Raw genomic sequence first — 19,823 nt, 5'->3', positions numbered from 1 at the left:
CATTGGTGCGCCAAATGGAAAATAGCAATCAATGCTGATAAATCCAAACTGCTAATATTTAAGAAAAATAAGATGAATCATCCCTTGACAACGCAACTGATATTATTTGACACTGTAGTGCCTATTGTCAAAAGTGCTACTTACCTTGGACTAAAATATTGTTCAAATTTCCTCTGGAAAGAACATATTAACAGCATTAGAGGAAAAACTATCGGAGTCTTACGAAGTCTCACGCCGCTTCTATCTGCGACTTCCAGATTAGACTTAAAAAGGAAAAGACACATTTATATTTCTATCATACGTCCTATCTTCTCATATGCCTCTCCCGCCTGGGCAACTGTTCAGAAGAAGGAGATAGAGAAGCTACAAATTTTACAAAATATAGCTCTTCGAATGATAGCTAATGCACACTATTACGTGTCAAATCACACTCTACACCGTGACTTGAAAATTGACTCCGTTGAGATGTATCTGCATAATGCTAACAACAATTTCTTTAATAAGGCTCAGGATTGTGCACACATGACTGATCTCAATGTTTTGGATTACATGATTCTGGATGAAGACGCTTCGTTAAGACCACTTGCGGCCCACCTCGCCAGGGACTTAAATTTCTCAACGTAAGAATTTTTCATGATGGGTACGCACTGCTCTTGTACATATTGTATATAGTGTAATTATTTTTATCTTCATATTATTTTTCAATTGTATTTTATGTATTTCCTTTTTACGTTTCTGTAGTATATATGTATTAAAGTATGATATGTTTATTTTTTGGATATGTCATAATTTCAAACGTCATGAATGAAAATGTTGGATTTTGTCTGTGTTTCCTTATTGTACAACACAAACATTTCACACAGAACCTCACGGCTCCTGCTTTGTGTTTTTCTCATTGTGCGCGCCTTTACGGCCTTGCGACGCATGGTCGCCCCCTGTTTTTACCTTTGACCTCTCTATACTTGTCAAGAAACTACAACGTCATGTGCCCTTAGGGCTTATTTTCAAGAGCCGGACAAGTTGCGCAGCCGCGCGACATTTCGGCTATAGTTGCACAGACTAGACTAGACTTTCGAATAAAGTTCATATGATATCTGCAATAAAATCTGTATGTTTTATATGTTGATCTAAAAATTTTTAATATATTTTAAAGATTGTATTTACTGTGTTCTAGCTCTTTTTATATTATTTAAATCAATGAAAAGTTAGAAACATGGAAATAAGCTTAAAAAAAACAGAATTTTACTTAGCATCGAAAAAATTACAAACAATCCGGATAAGTGGAGTTCCAAAAAATTAGAATTCGGATAAATGGAGTCATAATGTTTCGTGCCCTACTGTAAATACAAGAACACGAATAATCCTTGAAATTAATCCTTGAAACAATTAAAAAGTAAGAAAATACTTGGAAACTAATTATAGCTAGATGAACATAAAATAAGGCAATGGTCTCAAATTCAAATTTCACGCGGGCCGAATTTTCAATCTGTAAGCAGTTAAGAGGCCGATTTGATTTCTGTTTTCTGCAAAAATGGACCGAACTTTTCTTTTTGTAATACAACTTTTAATAATTTAAAATTTTATTCATTAAATAATTTTGAAGACATACATTTTGCGAGCAATGTTTTCTCTTTTCTGGAACCCGCTAAGTAATATCTAGCGTCTGGAAAGATCTATTTTCGAAAGCATATTTGATTGATAGTAGCTAGGAGTTTAGCATACTAGCATGTAATAAAATGATCAATATCAATAAAACAGGTCCAATGTTTTTAACAGTATCATCTATTATGCAAAATAGGAGTAAAAAAAAGAAGCCATAAAAATGTAAAATTAGGCGAAAATGCAATCTTAATTCGACAGAGACTTTAAACAAAACTTTCTGAATTATATACAAGTCTTTCTTCTTCTTAAAAAAAGTCGTAAGAAAAAAATAAAAATTATATGTAAACTCACTAACTTCCGGAAATGCAGGAATCCAACATAAACATAAAACGTGGCTAGACAACAAAGAAAATGACGCAAACTATGAGAAACCGAACTCTAAGTTGAACCCCCGAACTAATAATTTGAAGCTAAGCCAAAAAAGTTAGTTTTACATAGATTTTTAAAGAAAACTCTAGAGATTTCGAAAACGATCAGATAGAGTTCTCTCTTCTATAGGAGCAAGAAATCGTTTAGTGGTACAAAAGATAAATATCATAAATAGAATGAAATTTGCTATTCGGGTTGAAGGTAAGGTCTAAATTAATAAAATTTTATCTTTAAATGAATATTCAGGATTATCTAAATAAGAGTTGGATGATCCACTTCGGAACTGATTCAAAGAACTGATTACCTTTATTGAGCGAATTTACTACAAAAAATGGAGTTGTAGCTCTTTTACAGGTCGCTCACAGTTCTTCTTGGAAGCGTGCTAGGAAGAAAGATCTGCAATCTAATTCGGAAAAAGAACGGAGTTCTTGTGGGCAGCGAGCCAGAAAAGTTTGACTCTCATTTTAGGGAAGGAAAAAATTACATCTTCTCATGTTACCATATCCCAACTTTTTGAAGACATTTCATTCTAGAATTTTATTGTTAGTTCTGTTTAGAAAAGAGCTTTTTAGAGAATTTCAAAACTACAAATCAAACAAATCAGATTAGGGAGTTAGCGTTTGATTCAGTCATTTTTTCCGATACCACAGGTCTTTCGATTTTTTTCGTTCTTCGCTCCAACCTCACTAACTTGTTCCGATCTCACTGCTCGTTCGGTTCTTTCCACTTTTCATTCTATCCTCATTAATTGCTCTGGATTCACCTCTTGTTCCAGATCTTTTTTCATCAAGATGATTATTAGTGAATGGTGAGTCATAAAAAAAGAACCGATTCATTTCAGTGAAAGAACGCTTCTGGTTCGATCCCACAAAAGAGTGTCTTTTTCCATGTCTACTAATGAACACAGGAACAGAAATGTAATGTTTAATTATCTTAACATCCATTCCTCAAACATTCAAAGCACAGCTTTTTTAAGTAACGTTTTTAAGTTCGATTTGAAAAATATATCGATGACTCATTATACACTAGTATTTACTAATCATTTCACTAAGAAAGGACTGCTTCATAATAAATTCTGAATTGTTATGATAACTGCAGAAAGTTTACTTATTAAACATAAAAGCTTTTTACACATAAAATTTAGAAAATTAAAAAAAAAAAAATTAAAAAAACGGAGAGGGACGGAATACTTTATGAAATGATTTTGATTGAATAGATATCACAAGTTTGAGCATTTCATTAATTAAATATTGTAAAATTTAACACTATATTCATTTATGCTAGGCGGTGAGCCATACGAACAAATTTGAGAACCACAGTAAGAAACTTGTTATCCATACCAGTAGCATGCATGCAAATACGAGTATTTCACATTTCATAAATAAAATAAATATGAAAAGAAATGTTTACAATATATATCTTTGCATACATATCAAGTTTAAGACACAGTGTTTCAAGATCACATTCGAATTCGAAGTGGAACATGACTTTTATTTACAATATTCTATGTTATTCTAGATACCTGAAACGACTGATGATCATATATCTTTAGTTTTTTTAAATATTTTTGTAACCGTCATTAAAATTTGAGCTGAATACCAAGAAATAATTTTTTTTTTCCCGAATATGTTTTATTAGCAAAAGGAAGAAATATGATGTTATTTTTATAAATTAAATGAAAGGTGTCTTTTTAATAAGCAACAGGAAATGAATTAAGCAAATTCTAATGATAATATTTTAGGAGTCAAAAAAGGCATTTTGAATAATTTTGGCATTTATTTTCAAATAATGAGTTAAAAGAGCTTTCCAAATTTATTAGGTAATGTTATCAATTCAAAAATTCTTTCGACGTCTTATCTGTAGCAATTGTCACTGTTGAAGCATTAATTTTTAAAGTGAATATACGAGTTCTATCTACTTCAAAAGATTATCTTTGTAATAACATTTCTCCAAATATCTCAGTTTTGTATTTGTCATTTCTTGCGGATTAATGAAGGTAAGGGCTTTGTTTTATCATTCAGAAATTACATTTATAGAATGAAATTAATGTATACTCATTACTTCTCTTTTTTTTAATTGAAATCTTTTAACAAGTGAAGCCGTTTATCAGTATGAGAAGAACCAAAAGGATCGCGTGTTATGAAAATAGGAAATGTTGCCAAAACCTATGGGCTTTGATTATCAGTTAACTTACAATTGCCCTCATATGTATTGTAATCTTCAATTTAATTTTTTAAATTTACGTATTTTATATAAGTAGAAATAAATACTGCACGTTATAAGAAAAATCGTATTACAGCTTTTGATCTTACACTTCACTCTGGAGAGGTAAGAGATCAACTTTTTAGTTATTAAACTGGAATGTTAGAAATGAGATTGTAACTATTATTTGTTTCAATTTTCGGAATTTTCTTGAAATTTAATTAAAATTTATAAATTCAATTCAATTTTAATAAAGATAAGTACAGAATTCATAAGCCATTCACTAGTTTTTTTTAACTTATTTTAAAAGCAAAGAAAGAATATGTCACAATCACCACATAGCATGTTGAACATATATATTGCATTTCAGTATCAAAATATCCTTTCAGCTTTGTCAACTAATTGCATTCTGGAGTCACATAAAACAAGAAAGCATTTTAAACTTTCAAAATTACATGAATTCGGTACATTTCATGCATTTTATTTACAATATATAAGTAAACTTGCACGTAGGCAGAACATTACACATAGATATGAAGTTAAATTCTCAATTATTTTTAGTTAAAATTATATTTGGCTACATTAATAAAAGCAATTCAATATTTTAGTTTTGTCACCTCGTAGATTAAATTAAAAGAGAAATAAAACTAGATGGAACTTTATTTCTTCGAAATTATATCACTGATTTTATGCACGTTTGCTAAAGTAAAAACATTCAACTATTCTAATACTTAATGACACCTTTATGCTTATTTATCACAGCATATTTCTTAGCACCTTTCGCTTGCTTCTATATACAATACATTCCGATTCATGTCTTACTTCCTAAATGCTTCTAGATAATCCTTCAAAACACAATTGTATGAGAAACAGTTTTCACAGAAAATATTTACATAGATTTACAATAAGCAAGTGATAGAAAGATACGCATAGAGATATATAAAAATAAAATATATGTGAAGAAAGAAAATGCTGTGATTTCTACGGATATGTCAGAGAAATAAATCAAATTTGATATTAAATGACAATATTTTTCAAAACTTAAGAGAGTAATAACTTAATTATAGTAATTAAGAGTGATAGAATAGAATGCTTATTAAAAATTAATTAAAAATTATTGCTTATTAATTAAAAATAGAATGCTTTACTAATGAAAACATACACACAAATTTCTTGATAAAGTGATCGAAAATTCCTCGAGCAAATTTTGTGCAAATTTGTTATTATGCTCGCTAAGGGGTGTTTCATTTACAACGTTTACAGAGTTTAAATTCCTATTACTGTTTTTATGTAAAAATCCTTAAATGTACAGGTTCTATTTATTGCATTTCAAAGGCTTGAAACTGCAGCTTCTAAAAAATGAATGGTGAGATACATTTCGAGATGAATAACATTAACTTCGATAAACATATAATATGATAGCATGCAATATATAAAACATAATTTTCAGTAAAAATCAATCAAGTTTCAAACATTGAATGAATTTGAAGCAAAAATGCATTCACAGTTAAAGACAACGTAACCAAATGAGAGTGTTAACCAAAGTCTTCAAGTCTATATTTCAAAACGAATTTCTTTTATCTCCAAAACAGCTTTGATATCTGTCAATTCTTTTAGCATGCCTTTAAAACATTTTTACAAACACAGTAAACACATGTGTTTTGTACTGAGTATTTAGATTTATCGAAGCCAGGAAACATGTAAAATCATCTGTGACCTCGACGGGATTCAGTCCTCGGATTATTCTGTTTCCGACTGGACGTACCAACCATGACAGCATAATTAGAGGAATCTGATTTCTTTCCCTTACCTAGCCCTACACTTAAAGGGTTATAATCGACTAAATACAGACAGTAACTTGTTATCATCTACAACATGTTCAGTTTGGCCAACATCGTAAAGACAATTTTAAATGTTTCGAAGCCAAAGAACGTAATAAATGAACTGAGCTCTTGCTGGAATTCGAACCACAACATTCACATTTATAGCCGAATGCGCTAACCATGAGAGGAAAACACCATGACAACGCGAGCGGAAATAGGATAACTCTTTTCAGCTCACTTTTATTTACAAATTGGCGAACAGCATGTTAGAATTTTTCAGGGTTATCAATTTCCATTGAACTTGGACTGAAAAGGTCATAGGTCCCAGAGTTAGTTTGATTAGAGTTAATCCCAGAGTTAGTCTCTTTCAGAAAAATAAAACCACACAATGCTATTTTTATAGATTCCGAATGTATTTGAATTTCTTATCAATAGATATTTATTCGGATTTTTTATACTTTTATTTATTCGGATATTTTATACTAAGTTAGTTTTAAAATCACTTCAGAAATAGTTTAGTGGAATATAAAATGTAAATTATTGGAAAGCTTGCAACACCTATAGTCTTTGATTTATTCAAAAACTGGATATGGAAAACTGTTAGAATGAATACACAAATAAAATCAGTATAATTATTTTGCAAAAAGTTTCAAAATTTTAATTAAAAATACTTTTAATTACAAAAGAAACACGCAGATCCCATGAATATTTGATGTCAGATGAACTAATTTGTTGCGAAGAGATTATAGCCAGTTTATATTCTAGCCTTCAGATACAGAAAACTTGAAATTGTTCATATTTTAAACCTATTTTACACGCAATGCACGTTTTGAAAGGCAGAAATGCATTTTTAAAAATTTTTTAATATGGTTTTATACACGTAGAAGTACATTTATTATAAGTAATGACAAATAAGCTGATAAATTAATAATATTAATTATTATTTATTTATGGAAATCTCTAAGGCAAGCTATTACTTATCACCAGTTTTCAGAAACTGAAGATTAGAACAGCTAAAGAATTTACTCAGAGCATATAGGTTATTTTAGAAAACTTTGTATGTTTATGATTAATAGTACAAATTTAATTAATGCATCCTATTTTCAACAAAAGAACTATAAATCAATATAATTTTTAGTAAACTTCTAACTTGTAAATAATTACATTTTAAATTAAATTTTGTTATCATTTTTAGCATGCTTTTAAACAAGATGTCTTAAAAATTCCCGGTCCTTTACTGCTTTCGGCTGTTTTTTATCAAAAGAAAAATTTCTAATTAAAATTGACAGTCTTGGAATTATGTTAGCTTTGAACGGAAGTTGTACGACATTAATAAATATCGAGGAACTTAACTACACACATAAAAAAATCAAAAGCCTTCATTTAAAATTATGACAATAAATTCATCTTTTTAAGTCATAAGTCTTTAAACTTGAGGTAAGAATAGTTAAAATATCACAAAACTTTTAATAGTTTAATATAGTAAAGCATTCTGCTTCTTCATCTATGATTCTTCCGTTAAAGGATGACATAACATTCACATAAGCCATTTTTAATTAATTTATTTGAAACATTTTCCTAGAGACATTATTCTTAAAATTAATTAGGTATAAATGTAATTAATGTAATATTAGATATGAATAATATCAGCAATATTTTTAATTCAAAGATGCTGCTCGTAACTAATTCTTATTTATTTTTACCTGCAGCTACTTTTAACGAAAATTGTTAGATAAATATTTTCCTTCGTAATATGTTTTTTTATTTTATCTCAATTCAAACGAAATTTAAAATTACGATTTCAGAAAAAGTTCGAAATTTAGGAAGCACACGTACTTAAACATTATTAGGGAATTTTATTCAAAAGTTAATAATAAATTTAATTTCCTATAATAGTCATGTGTTATTTCAATAATATTTAAGTGAGGCTCATTAATATAATCAAACTTTGATTGGCAGTATTAGTTAAAATACCGTACATTAAACTCTAAATGACTTCAAAAAGGAATTTAACTTTAAAAACTTAATTGCTTAAATATCTCATAATTAAATGGTTATAGAAAACAAATTCATGAGGCGAACATCATAAATTTTCAGCGCGAAATCCCTTAATTTCAAAATTCGTATAACTTTTGAAGATTTCACTAAGAATGTCTGTAAAATGTTTTGAAAATGTTTCAGTAAAAAACAAGAAATTTCTAAGTAGGACGGTGAAGAATTAATATGTTATATTTCTTGAATGTTTGAGTTTAATTCAACTAAAAGTGTATTTTCGAAATGTTTGACAAAAATCCCTGAGAAATTTAAAAGAAGAATGACTATACTAGGAGAAAGAATTTTTGACATGATAAAACTATGATGTAGTATAAACAAAAACAAACAAACAGTAAACGAGCTACTTTACATAACCCACAATTTATCGGGTAAAATAAAAGATAGAGTAAGAGAAAGACTTATAAACAACAATATAGGAAGCTTAAATATAAATGAGGGGTACCGAAACTTTCAGGAAATCTTATATAAAAATATTGAAAAAAATTAATGACAGAGAAACAAACCTGATAAAGTGAAAGTAATTTTCAAAGCATAAAAATTAATTGGTGTTTGAAAGGGGAATTATTAGAAATTTTAGAAACAGAAAAATAAAAATATTTTGTTCAGTCAAAATTATATTTAAATCAAATTTAACACTGATTCAAAATTATAACAGAATCCAAAATCTTTGAAGATGTTTTAAAAATAATCTAAAAATTTAATGAACTGCATTATATAGAGAATTTAGGATATTTCGTTAAAACCATCAAATAGATTTTCAGCAATTTTTAAGTTTATACTTTCGTGTAGAATTTCCTTAGTTAGAAAAATCCTTAAATTCTTGAAGAAGAGTTAAAATGTAGACGTTTTAAGGTTGCCAACAACGAAGAAAATGTTTCTATTAACAAAAATGTTCTTTTAGTGAAGATTCATGTTTTTTCTTAAAAAAAATGTTGGAAAACAGTTTCCATAATCGTTATTCCTAATGCAAAGAAATGAACTACAGTTAACAAAAAATGCTAAATGACGAGAAAAGATCAAGAAAAAGAAGAATCATTACAAGAATATCATATAAATAAAATGTTGCTGTTATGGCTTAAAAATTACGTCAAACAGAGTGAAACACTATTTTTTTCCCTTCCATTTAGACAAAATGGCTTTTGTTTTGAATGTTTTCTTTCCTGGATGAAAATAAATTTTGCTTTGTGAACAAAATATGTAAAAACAATTATAAATGTTTATTAAATAATATTTTAGCCTAATTCATATTTAATATATTTTCAGCCAATGCAATACAACATGCCGTAAAGTCACAAAAAGAAAATACTGCTTACCGTTATGTAAATCAGTTAATGCTTATAATGGAAATTTTTGCTATATTGGAAAGAAAGCAAATGAGGAAAATTAAGTAAGGAGAAAATGATTTGCACTTTGTTTTCAAATGCCTTTCACTTAATTAAATTTTATGTTTATTAAAACATGTTATTTGAATTGCTAAATTAAAATATTCAATAATTACTTATTATTTTAAGTTTCTGCTTGCAATTTACGGTAATTTCGCAACTTACCGTATTTAAAGCTTTTCTTAACAGTAATTTATTACAAATGAAAACTTTTTAACCGAAGATTTGATGTTGTAAGATATGCTGATGCTACGTGAAGATAATTTGTTTGAAAAGGGAATGTGTAAAAGAAATTTTATTATATAATGAATGACGACTAAATTTATATAATGACTAACTATTAATAATAGGAGCACCGGAAAGTAATGTAGTTTCTGCGCATGTCCGACAACAACATGCTAAGGGCAGAAGTGGAAGCAAATTCATGTCAAACACTCTTAACCAAACTTGGTCGACCATCCAAGAACATTTAAAGTAGAATGGAAAAATAAGCAAAGCAGGTGTTTGAATCCCCCATAATCTGTCCGAAGAGAACAAAGCCAACCGATCCATCACATGGCAATGTATTGCTTCAACGGCACAATACAGAACCGTTTTTTGATCATTTGATTACTGGAGACGAAAAATGGGTCCTATGTGATAAATATAAACCTCTTTTCCAAGCAGAAAGACGTTTAGAGCTCGCTATTTCATTTCATGTAATGATACACAATATTAAATTTGCTGTCCTGAGCAACGGAATTTAACTTTGTACCGCTGAAATTAGGAACTGGAAAGTTCCTGAAATGTTGCAAAATAAAAGGAGAAAGCATATTTCAAATGATAGTGTTATGCAGCCCTGAGGATTAAAAAATGAAATTATTCTGGCGTTACGGAAAATAAACATATCACTGATACGAACGCGACTTCACAATGCTTATTTTGAGAACACTCACAATATTTATTTCTTACCCTTTTAGAACAGCTGCAGTCATGTTAAGTTGTCGTCACTTTAGAGCGCTGACAGAATAACATAGCTTGAAGGTTAACAGAATTTGGGAAAGAATTTCGAAAGAAAATGATACGTTCAAAATGCAATTCATGTTATGTTAAACAAATCGAAAAGTATTCACCGAAAAATGTAAATGCTTTTAGCTTTAAAGGGAACAAAAAATTTAGTTAACTGTTTTTGCTTCTGAAAATGATCTACTATGTAAATAAAGCCATTAGTACTTGTAAACTGGATTATATACCTTGTTGAAATCTTTCTTATAAGTTTGCGATAGAGTAAATTTTACTTATAAATGGCTATATCATTTGCCTACATATTAACCAATTGATGAAAAATTCAATAATGTTGAAGCCTAAATCTCGTATTCAAATATAAAGTAATTCCATTTGATAAACATCCCTAATTGAGAAGGGAAAACATTGAATTATACATTTATAAGAAAACGACTTAGCATATTGTTGCTCTTGTGTCCTCGCACAGTACAACGACGATTTTAGGCACCTAAGAGAAGATGCCACCAAAGGCAGCATGTAGATAATTATTGTCTTTATTTCTATTCAATCCATTCTTGGGCATCATGAATACGTGTTCTTTGTTTCTTACTTTCATCGGACGCCAAAAAGACTTGAACCAAAATTAATATTTGTTGTTCGATGTGTTAGCACACGGATTTTAACCTTCTACGGAAGCTTTCATTCTCTATTGGAGCAGGCTGGCAAAACAAAACTTGCAAGTACAACGAGCTTCTGTGTCTTCTCAGAGCTTTTTAAGGAAATATTTTATATACTACAATAAACATCTTCATCAAGATGCATAAATATTCAAGGTATAAGATACAACGCTTTCATTTGTTTCAATTATTCATTCTTCAAAAATAAAAAAACAGAGTTTTTCTTTGAGACTGAAGATTAAAAAATAGCATATAGCCTCGAAAATAATCATGGCATCTGATTCTTAAGAAAAACGAAATATAGATGATGTTAATTAAACATTTCTGTAAATTATTATAATCTATATATTGTCGCTGACATTAGCATTCCGTATTGGAGGGCTAAACCATAACTACAACTTCTGTATAAAGTAGACGATTTAACAGACTCTAAAATTAGCTGTCATTTAAAATTTTTGATTTCTCTGGTATTTCTTATTAATCTTTTATCCAAAAGTTTCAAATATTGAAACAGAAAATTCGTGACAAGGTGTACATCATTGAACTTTCGATGCTGCAGATTGTCAATAAAATCAGCTTGAACTATATATAAAACGTTACTGAATGCTCTTAGCACTAATATGTTACACAGCTTGAAGAAATTTAGTTTTACAACATTACATTTGTTTTTAACTGAAGATATTTTTAGATTTGAAAGAAGGAAACATATTAAATGAAATTATTTGATTCTTCATTGTTAATAATTTGCTTTGACATTTAGAAATTCGCTAAGCTTAAATATAGAAACAAACATTCTTGATAATACAATTATTCGAATTCTTCAAATCAACTGCTTTTAAAGTTTTAAAGCAGTAACAGCTTAAATGAAATTAATGAAATGAGAGAGGCAGACTTATCATTATAATCCTGAAAACGTAAATGACTAATAATTCAATACATTTCGCGATGATGTCTCTATTTTAAGGTATAACTCTGTCATCATATATTTTTATGATTCACAGTTATTAGTAGGAAATATACCCTTGATTTTTCCAATAACCCATAATGAAGCTCATTAGTTTAACAGCATATGTAACAATATCTTTCGTGTAAACACAAATCCGAAATGAGTTTGAAAATCAACGGATAATCTTGGTCTTTTGAAGATTCACTTTTGAACTGATATCAACAACTCTGTAACAGCATCTAGAGTTAGTTTTTATTTGGTAATGCATCTCAAATATCCTACAATTTGAACAATATACTACCACATTATCCTTACGAGAGCCTGTTGTACTCAGAAATTATTTCTGTGTCTCTAACTCTTCGAATAAAGGCAATGAAGATGAAGTAGGTAAACAACAGCATATTCTTATTTGAAGTTCAAATGAACTAGAGGTCCAAAGCGTCTAAATAAACTGACCAATAGGCAGTGTTTAATATCACAAAAGAGAGAGGAAACAAAACTCTTGATATTTTATCGATGAGAATGGCGCGATTACGATGCCTGTTGTGGCGATACGTGGAGGAAATAGGTTTTGGCTTAGTCCCATTTGGTAGTTGAGGCGTTCCTTCCTGCAAAGAACAAAAAAGAAGAAATATTGATAAGTCCGTAGAATAGCTAATAGATATCAGCACATCGCCATTAGAGCACATAAATATGATAAAATACTTTGTTAAAGAACATGCAAACAATATCAGATCAAAACGTAGAACGATAAGTCATCGTGTGGCAACACTTGCATATCTACTTTAAGAATGCAGAAATTTAAGGATGATGATTGAAGGGTCAAGTATCTTTAAAATATCAGGATATGCCAAAATTTTTAATATAGTTTAAAGCTCAATATACGTTTCAAGCTAAATGGTTTATGACCAGGAAATTTTGCATACCTATTCCGATATCTTCGATATTGCATTTGCATTGTATTTGGATTTGTATATCCTCGATATGGTTTCTAAACATTATGCATCAGACATTAAAATATTTCAAACAAAATTGCAATAATAAGATACTTTTTTTACTTCCATGTACGAAGTAAAGGAAGTATTGTAATCACGAAAAATTCCGCGTACCATATTTCAACAAAAATATAATTTTTTCCCGCTATCGAATGCAATTTAACGATGTTTTTGCGTGACATCTGTACGTAAGGACAGAATAAAAGACTCTTTTCTCTCAAACGAATTATAAAACTGATTTATAATGGATTCAGAAAAGATTTTTTCGTGGCATCTGTAAGTACGTATGTATGTATATGTATCTCGCATAACTCAAAAACAAATAGCCACAGAACGTTGAAATTTCATATGTGGGACTGCTGTAATATGTGGATGTGAACCTACCTTTTTGGTTGCAATCAGCCGAACCAAAAGCACATAAACAGATCTATATATATTTCCGCTCTGTTACTCGGCTCAGTGAGCTCAGTTTCTTAATTCTTATATGTTTGTAAATTGTGTATTTTGTGCTTTAAAAACGATTGAACTATGTTGTTCTTATCTTCCTGTTCAGGGTTTTATGACTTTAATTAACCTGCATGTTATAGTTGTAGAACTATCAACAATTTAAAAGTTATTTAAGTGCAGCTAAGCCTAAATTTTCTTACCACAGCAACCATATTTCTTTGCATTTGAAACTTAGCAGAGTAGTGGTTTAGTTGCCAATTTAGAGAAATTAAGCTTTGCAGCAACAAAATAATGTCTTCTTTTAATACTGCGAATTAAAATCCATACTGGAATTATCATTTAAGTTAATAAACTATCTCATATATTGACTCTGCATAGCGTTCACACGTCACTGCATAGCCACGTCATTTTGAAGTCAGTTTCTACGGCTTCAGTGTCTTTGTGCCGGAAGACCAAACGCAAACTGTCAGTTTTGTGCACCGAAAAATCTGCCTTTTTTGTCCGCTGTCCGAATTGCTTGCTTTTGCGTTGAAACTGTAATTTTATTGTAAAAATGTTTTTAATTGTTTTAACTGTATTTGGTGCTTTATGTTTTTCTATATCTTTCTATTTTTAATATAGATATTTTGAGTTTTTATGTATTTTTACCTTGTCGCGAAGTGGGAACTGCATTAATTGAATGAGAAATGTATCTGTAATGAAATTCGAAGAAATAACTTTAAATGAAATAAAAGAAAAGATGCATATAATTTAATATTCCGTACAAGGAAGTCATGTGGTGAACATCATATTTTTTATCTGAGAATGCAGAATCGACTATTCTTTTAACAAATTTATGGGAGAGAAGCGTAATAATGAGTCAATTTATATACCTATAGAATTTAAAGAATTGATCAAAACTTCGGTTTTAGAAAATCGAGAAGGAATAAAGATTTTAGGAATCTTAATTTAAAACTATAATTACATTCGAATCCTGAAAATGCGCAAAATTTTCTTAAAATTAAGTGGGAATGATTAAAATATATTTATCCTTTAAATTTGTAACTAAGTATAATGATATAGTTAACCAATATTACATACTTAATTATCATAGTTTTATGAGATAATGGACGTTTCAAAAGTGACGATTAAATGACGATTCAAAATTTTCAAACGATTACAAATTAAATAGAGTTCTAAAAGACCTTGTATCGGAAACACAATATTTGGTCATTTTACACAGATAAAATGTCAATGCAATTTTTTAAAGTTCTTGAAATATAATCAGCCGGATCAAAGAAATCTTGCGCTCGAGCAAGGAAATAACATTTTTATGAAATCTTAGCTAAGAAACTACACTTTGCATTACTACTTTATCTTAACTAAAAACTATTTCTAAGCATATTACTTCCTTAAAATTAATAAAACATAGATAGATATAAACTATTGAATTAAATTTTTGGTAATATTTAACTATATATTTGTATAAAATTATGTAGAGAAAAATTTTATATGTTGTTAAAGGAATTTAATACGTGGAATTTGCTGAAATCCAAGCTTAAGATCAGTCTGACTGTTTAAATTGTAAAAGTTTAGGATTATGTTTTATCATAACTTTGGTTCTAGAACGAAATTTTACATGAAATTTGATTAAAAATACTCGTAAGGTAATAATATTTGATATACAAAGTTTGATTGAAGTTACAAGATTTTGTTTCTTGAATTATTTAAATGTACTGATTCCTTTATAAATCTTAGAATTATGTAATTAAAAAATGTGCAAAATTTGAATATAATTTGATATGTTATTAAATTTTATGTAATTACTATACTACAGCGATTTTGAAGTTAGTAATTATTAATAACTTTAGAATATTTATTAAAAATGTAATAAATTTTGAAATAAATTTTGTAGAAAACCTTATTAGTAATTTAATAAATTTTGAGTAGAACTTCAAACATCCAAACTAAACTGAAAGAAACTCTTCAGGTATCCAAAACGTTCGAACGATATGGTGAATTTCCTTCTGTAATATGTTTAGGGAAATGCTATAGAAGAAATTTAAAATTACACTGATCGTATTTAATTTTCAAGAAAAGTTATAAAATTAAACAAATAAAATATTTTATTTCCATAGCCTAAAATTCAAAATATTAACAAGGGAAAAATATTAAAACAACGTAAATGAATTAATAACAAGCTCCATTTTACGTAGGCTATTTTTTTTCAACCTCCGATTGGCTATAAAGAAAACACGGATGAATATACAAAAAAAGATTTTATTACCAAAAGTAATGTACAATACAGGTTATTTCTCTACATAATCACCTTAACGATCGAGGCAATTTTGATATCTGTGAACAAGCTTTGAAATACCCTCTTCATAAAATGTTCCCGATAAAGATTGAAAGAGAGTTGTGGCGGTTTCTTTGAGCTACACGTCATTTTGAAAGCGCTTCCTCCCCCCCATGCCACTGCTTCAGTTTAGGGGAAAGATAGAAGTCACTAGGCGCTAGGTCGGAACTATATGGGTGTTCGAAAATGTCCCACTGAAATTGCTGAAGGAGCGCTGTGAGGGCGAGCATTGTCGTGGATCAGAACAATTCCAAAAGTCGGCATATCTCTTTGTTTGTTTTGAATAGCTCTCCGTAAGCGTCGCAAAATTCCACAATATGAATCCGCATTAACTGTTGTTCCAAGCTGCATAAAATCCACAAGCAACACACCTTTTTGGTCCCAAAAAACAGTTGCCATAACCTTACGGTTGTTGAAGGTTGGTTTGAATTTTGTGGTTCCCTTTGGAGAATTTGTGTGCATCCATTGTTGTGATTGTCGTTCCGTTTCTAGCATGTCACATTGAATCAATGTCTCATCAGCTGTCACAATGGATTTAAAAAAAATCTTCTCCATCAGTATTGTAACGGTCAAGAAACTCCAACGCTGCAGCCATTCGGTGAGTTTTGTGGTCGTCAGTCAATATCTGTGGGACACAGCGAGCGCAAACTTTTCTGTTGCGTAACTTCAATAGCGATAGAGCACAGGGAAGATCTTGAAACTTCAGGAAATTTCATCGCTAACTCACTTATGGTGAACCTTAGTTTCCTTAACCGCTTGGTGAACTGATTGAAAAATGCCATTTGTAGCGACAGACTTGCATCCTTTACCCCCTTCACCATGCACCAACAGTTCGGCCATCTTTAAACTTTCGACATCATTCGCGAATAACGCCATCACTCATTAAGCTGTCGCCATACACACCACTCATTCTTCGATGAATTTCCGCTGCACTCCCTTCTGCCTGCAAGAAACGAATAACAGCTCGCAATTCACACTTGGTGGGAGAATCAATAACTACAGTCCTGCTTACGTGACAGCAACTCAACAGGAAATAGCGTGTTGAACTCGCCAGTGACACAGCGTGCGGAGGGGGAGATGCGAAGTCGCCTACTACGCACACCAACAACCTGCCGCATGCCTGGCCATCATACTGTGCGATTGGAGGTTGAAAAAAAAAAAAAAAAAAAAAAAAAAAAAAAAAAAAAACCCTCTTATGTGGTTTAGAAAAATGACAAGTAACTTGGATAACTGGAATAGACTTTCTATATACCTGCAGTTATGCTACACTCATGATGTTTCTTTCTAAAATTCAATATTTGTAAAGACAATAACGCTAAGTAAAATTTATTTTGGATTTTAACATTTTTAAATCTAAGCAAAGCACTATTTTTTTACATTTTGCATGAGCTAAAGTAGCCTGATATTATTGTGTACGCAAACGCAGCTGTGCTTTGGCTATTACTTTATCGCTCGTAACAACTCACAAAGAAATTTTAAACTTTCTAATCACTGAGTTTTAGATAAGATAGCTTATGAAATTAAAAAAAAATACCTGTGTTTTAGGCACGACGACTACATTGCGCATATTCTTCACTGCACACTTTGGTTGCTGCACTTGCTGCTGCTGTTGTTGTTGTTGCTGCTGTTGTTGTGTTTGCTGTTGCTGCTGTTGTTGTGTTTGCTGTTGCTGCTGTTGTTGTGTTTGCTGTTGCTGCTGTTGTTGTTGCTGCTGCTGTCCGCCTTCCTCCTCCTCATCTGCTCCTTCTCCGAGAAGGATGTTTACTAACGCATATTCCATTAAGGATGCGAAGACGAATACTGTACAGGAAGACATGAAAATATCAATGGCTTTGATGTATGACACCGGGGGCAGGGATTTCTGGGATTGTGCGTGTTGTGTGGACAGAGTAAGAAGGGACGTGACACAGAGGGTGACACGGGCAGGAACAGCTTCCGGCTTGATCCAAAAGGATATCCAAGACATGATGACGATGAGGCAGGTGGGAATGTAAGTGTGAAACATGTAATATCCCAAACGTCGCTTCAGAGTGAAGATCACTTGAATGCATGTAAAATTACCTGTTCAGACAGAAGAAGATAAGATCCATTGATTTTTTGGAGAAATGAACAATTAAACGGAATTAATTACAATTCACAGCAGAATCTGTCTGTATATTTTATTTGGGTCATAATGTATTGGTATTTAATTTAAAAGTACTGAAACTCTCATTTTAAGCATCTTGAGAAAATTTATTGTTAAAATTACTTCGATTTCTGAGTTTTAAAATCTCAGATTTCAAACATTTCCCACAAAACGCTGTTCACCAATAAAGTATGACTATATTGAATTATTACGTATTCATAATTTTCTTCTTAAAAATAGTCCAAGCCAATTTATTAATTTATAGTCCAAGCCAATTTTAGTGAACTAATTTATTTTAAATTTGTATTGAAAGACAACTTTCACCTTTGAGAAACAAATGTAAACAAACTACTTAAAACAGCTAGTGTAACATTTTCTTGCATTAAGAAATTTAGTTGAAATAGAAAAACCAGATTTTAGCTAAAAGAAAGGCCTTTTTGTTTTTTCCAAGAATCAGATTACATGTAGTCCTCGATTTATGACCATATTAGTGATATCTGATATTAACGGCTGCAAAAACAAAGACCGCGTTTGGAATTTTATGGACAAGCTATATGCAATAGCTTTTAGTTTTGTTTGGCTGTCTAACAGCCCATGCGTTAATAATGCATTACTTATTTTGTTAGTATAATTTAGAAACTTGTGTATGGCAACACTACTAGATATTCAAGTTTGAGAACGATGTAAGAACGCGAGGAGCGTCATTGATTTCTTTCGTAACAATAAAGTTTGTTTTCGTTGAAACTGATTCTATTGTATAAATAATCACCGCAGTTATAGTGTTTTAATGACAGAGACTATTTTGAAATTTATGATGCGAGTCTTTAATTAAAGGCTACTTTGTGTTGAAGTGTGATTTATGATTTTAAATACTGAAAGCTGAAAACGTCGGTGATACTTTTTCTTGTACGCTTTAACACCATGCATGATTTTGCAAGAGAAATGTAATTCAATCAATTCAATTACCTGTTGAATACACTTTTGTGCAATCACCAAGAGTTGAGTCCACTAAATTGTGCTGCGGAAGCTCTATGGCGTCATCTACCACAAGAGGCACTTCTTCCTCCCAATCAAAAATTAGATCATCCGTAGTATATGACACTAAAGTAACAAAAAAAGTAGCATTTTTATAAATTTCTGTATAATGTATTCTCTGAGAGGAGCTAAATTGAATTAAATTTTGATCTAAATTGCTCTTTGTATTAACATTTAAGACTTTGGCGTTTCAGAGATGATAAAAAGTGTGTCGAGCTACCTATTCTAGAATATTTTAAACGGATAGTAGATAATACATAATTTAGTCACTTAAATAAAATATCAGCATGAAAACGACACATAAAATGAAATACAGAAGGAAACATCAGCAAAGTTTTAAGAACAGGCTTTACCTAAAAATAAATTAAATGTATTGGGTTGGAAAAAAATGCTTTGTTTAAAATTATTTATACAATATTTATTACAAATATAGGGCTAAGTATCGACTAAATTCATTACATTACAAGCAAGCAAAAGTAACTGATTTTTGCTTGATATTTTAAAGCGTCACAGGTGACTTACATTTTGATTACCACGCAGTATGTCTAAACAGAGAATAGAATTCTGACTTGAATTTATTTTTCTTCCTGTCTGAGAATGTAAACACATTTTCGTAAAAAAGGATTTAAATACACGAGCTGTTTTCAGTTCATGAAATCTATTGCCCTCAATGGTTATGCCAAATAGGTACTACTACAGCATGTTCGACGTCTAGACGATCGTTCGAGTGAGCGTCCAGGTTAAATTAAACATAGTAACAAAGAGATATAGGTTTTTATTTTGCAT

At 30.5% G+C, this 19,823-nt stretch overlaps 1 protein-coding gene across 1 annotated transcript in view; it reads right to left on the bottom strand.

Annotated features, from left to right (window-relative positions):
- Nucleotides 1-8,888: 8,888 nt before the first annotated feature.
- LOC118182764 (glycine receptor subunit alpha-2-like) overlaps nt 8,889-19,823 on the bottom strand; it is a 249,424-nt gene continuing 238,489 nt past the window's right edge. Inside the window, exons 7-9 of the mRNA XM_085826111.1 lie at nt 18,969-19,103; nt 17,412-17,938; nt 8,889-12,708 (exon numbers count right to left, since the gene is read on the bottom strand). Of these exons, the coding sequence (XP_085682237.1) occupies nt 12,526-12,708; nt 17,412-17,938; nt 18,969-19,103 (845 nt within the window). The 3' untranslated portion in view covers nt 8,889-12,525. The remainder of the gene's footprint in view (nt 12,709-17,411; nt 17,939-18,968; nt 19,104-19,823) is intronic.

Source organism: Stegodyphus dumicola, chromosome 10, assembly GCF_044657685.1.
Source record: "Stegodyphus dumicola isolate Sdum_Otavi_A_Nest chromosome 10, ASM4465768v1".
Taxonomy (NCBI): Eukaryota; Metazoa; Arthropoda; class Arachnida; order Araneae; family Eresidae; genus Stegodyphus; species Stegodyphus dumicola.
The sequence above is the reverse complement of the archived record's forward strand: the minus strand, read 5'-3'. Positions and strand labels throughout refer to the sequence as shown.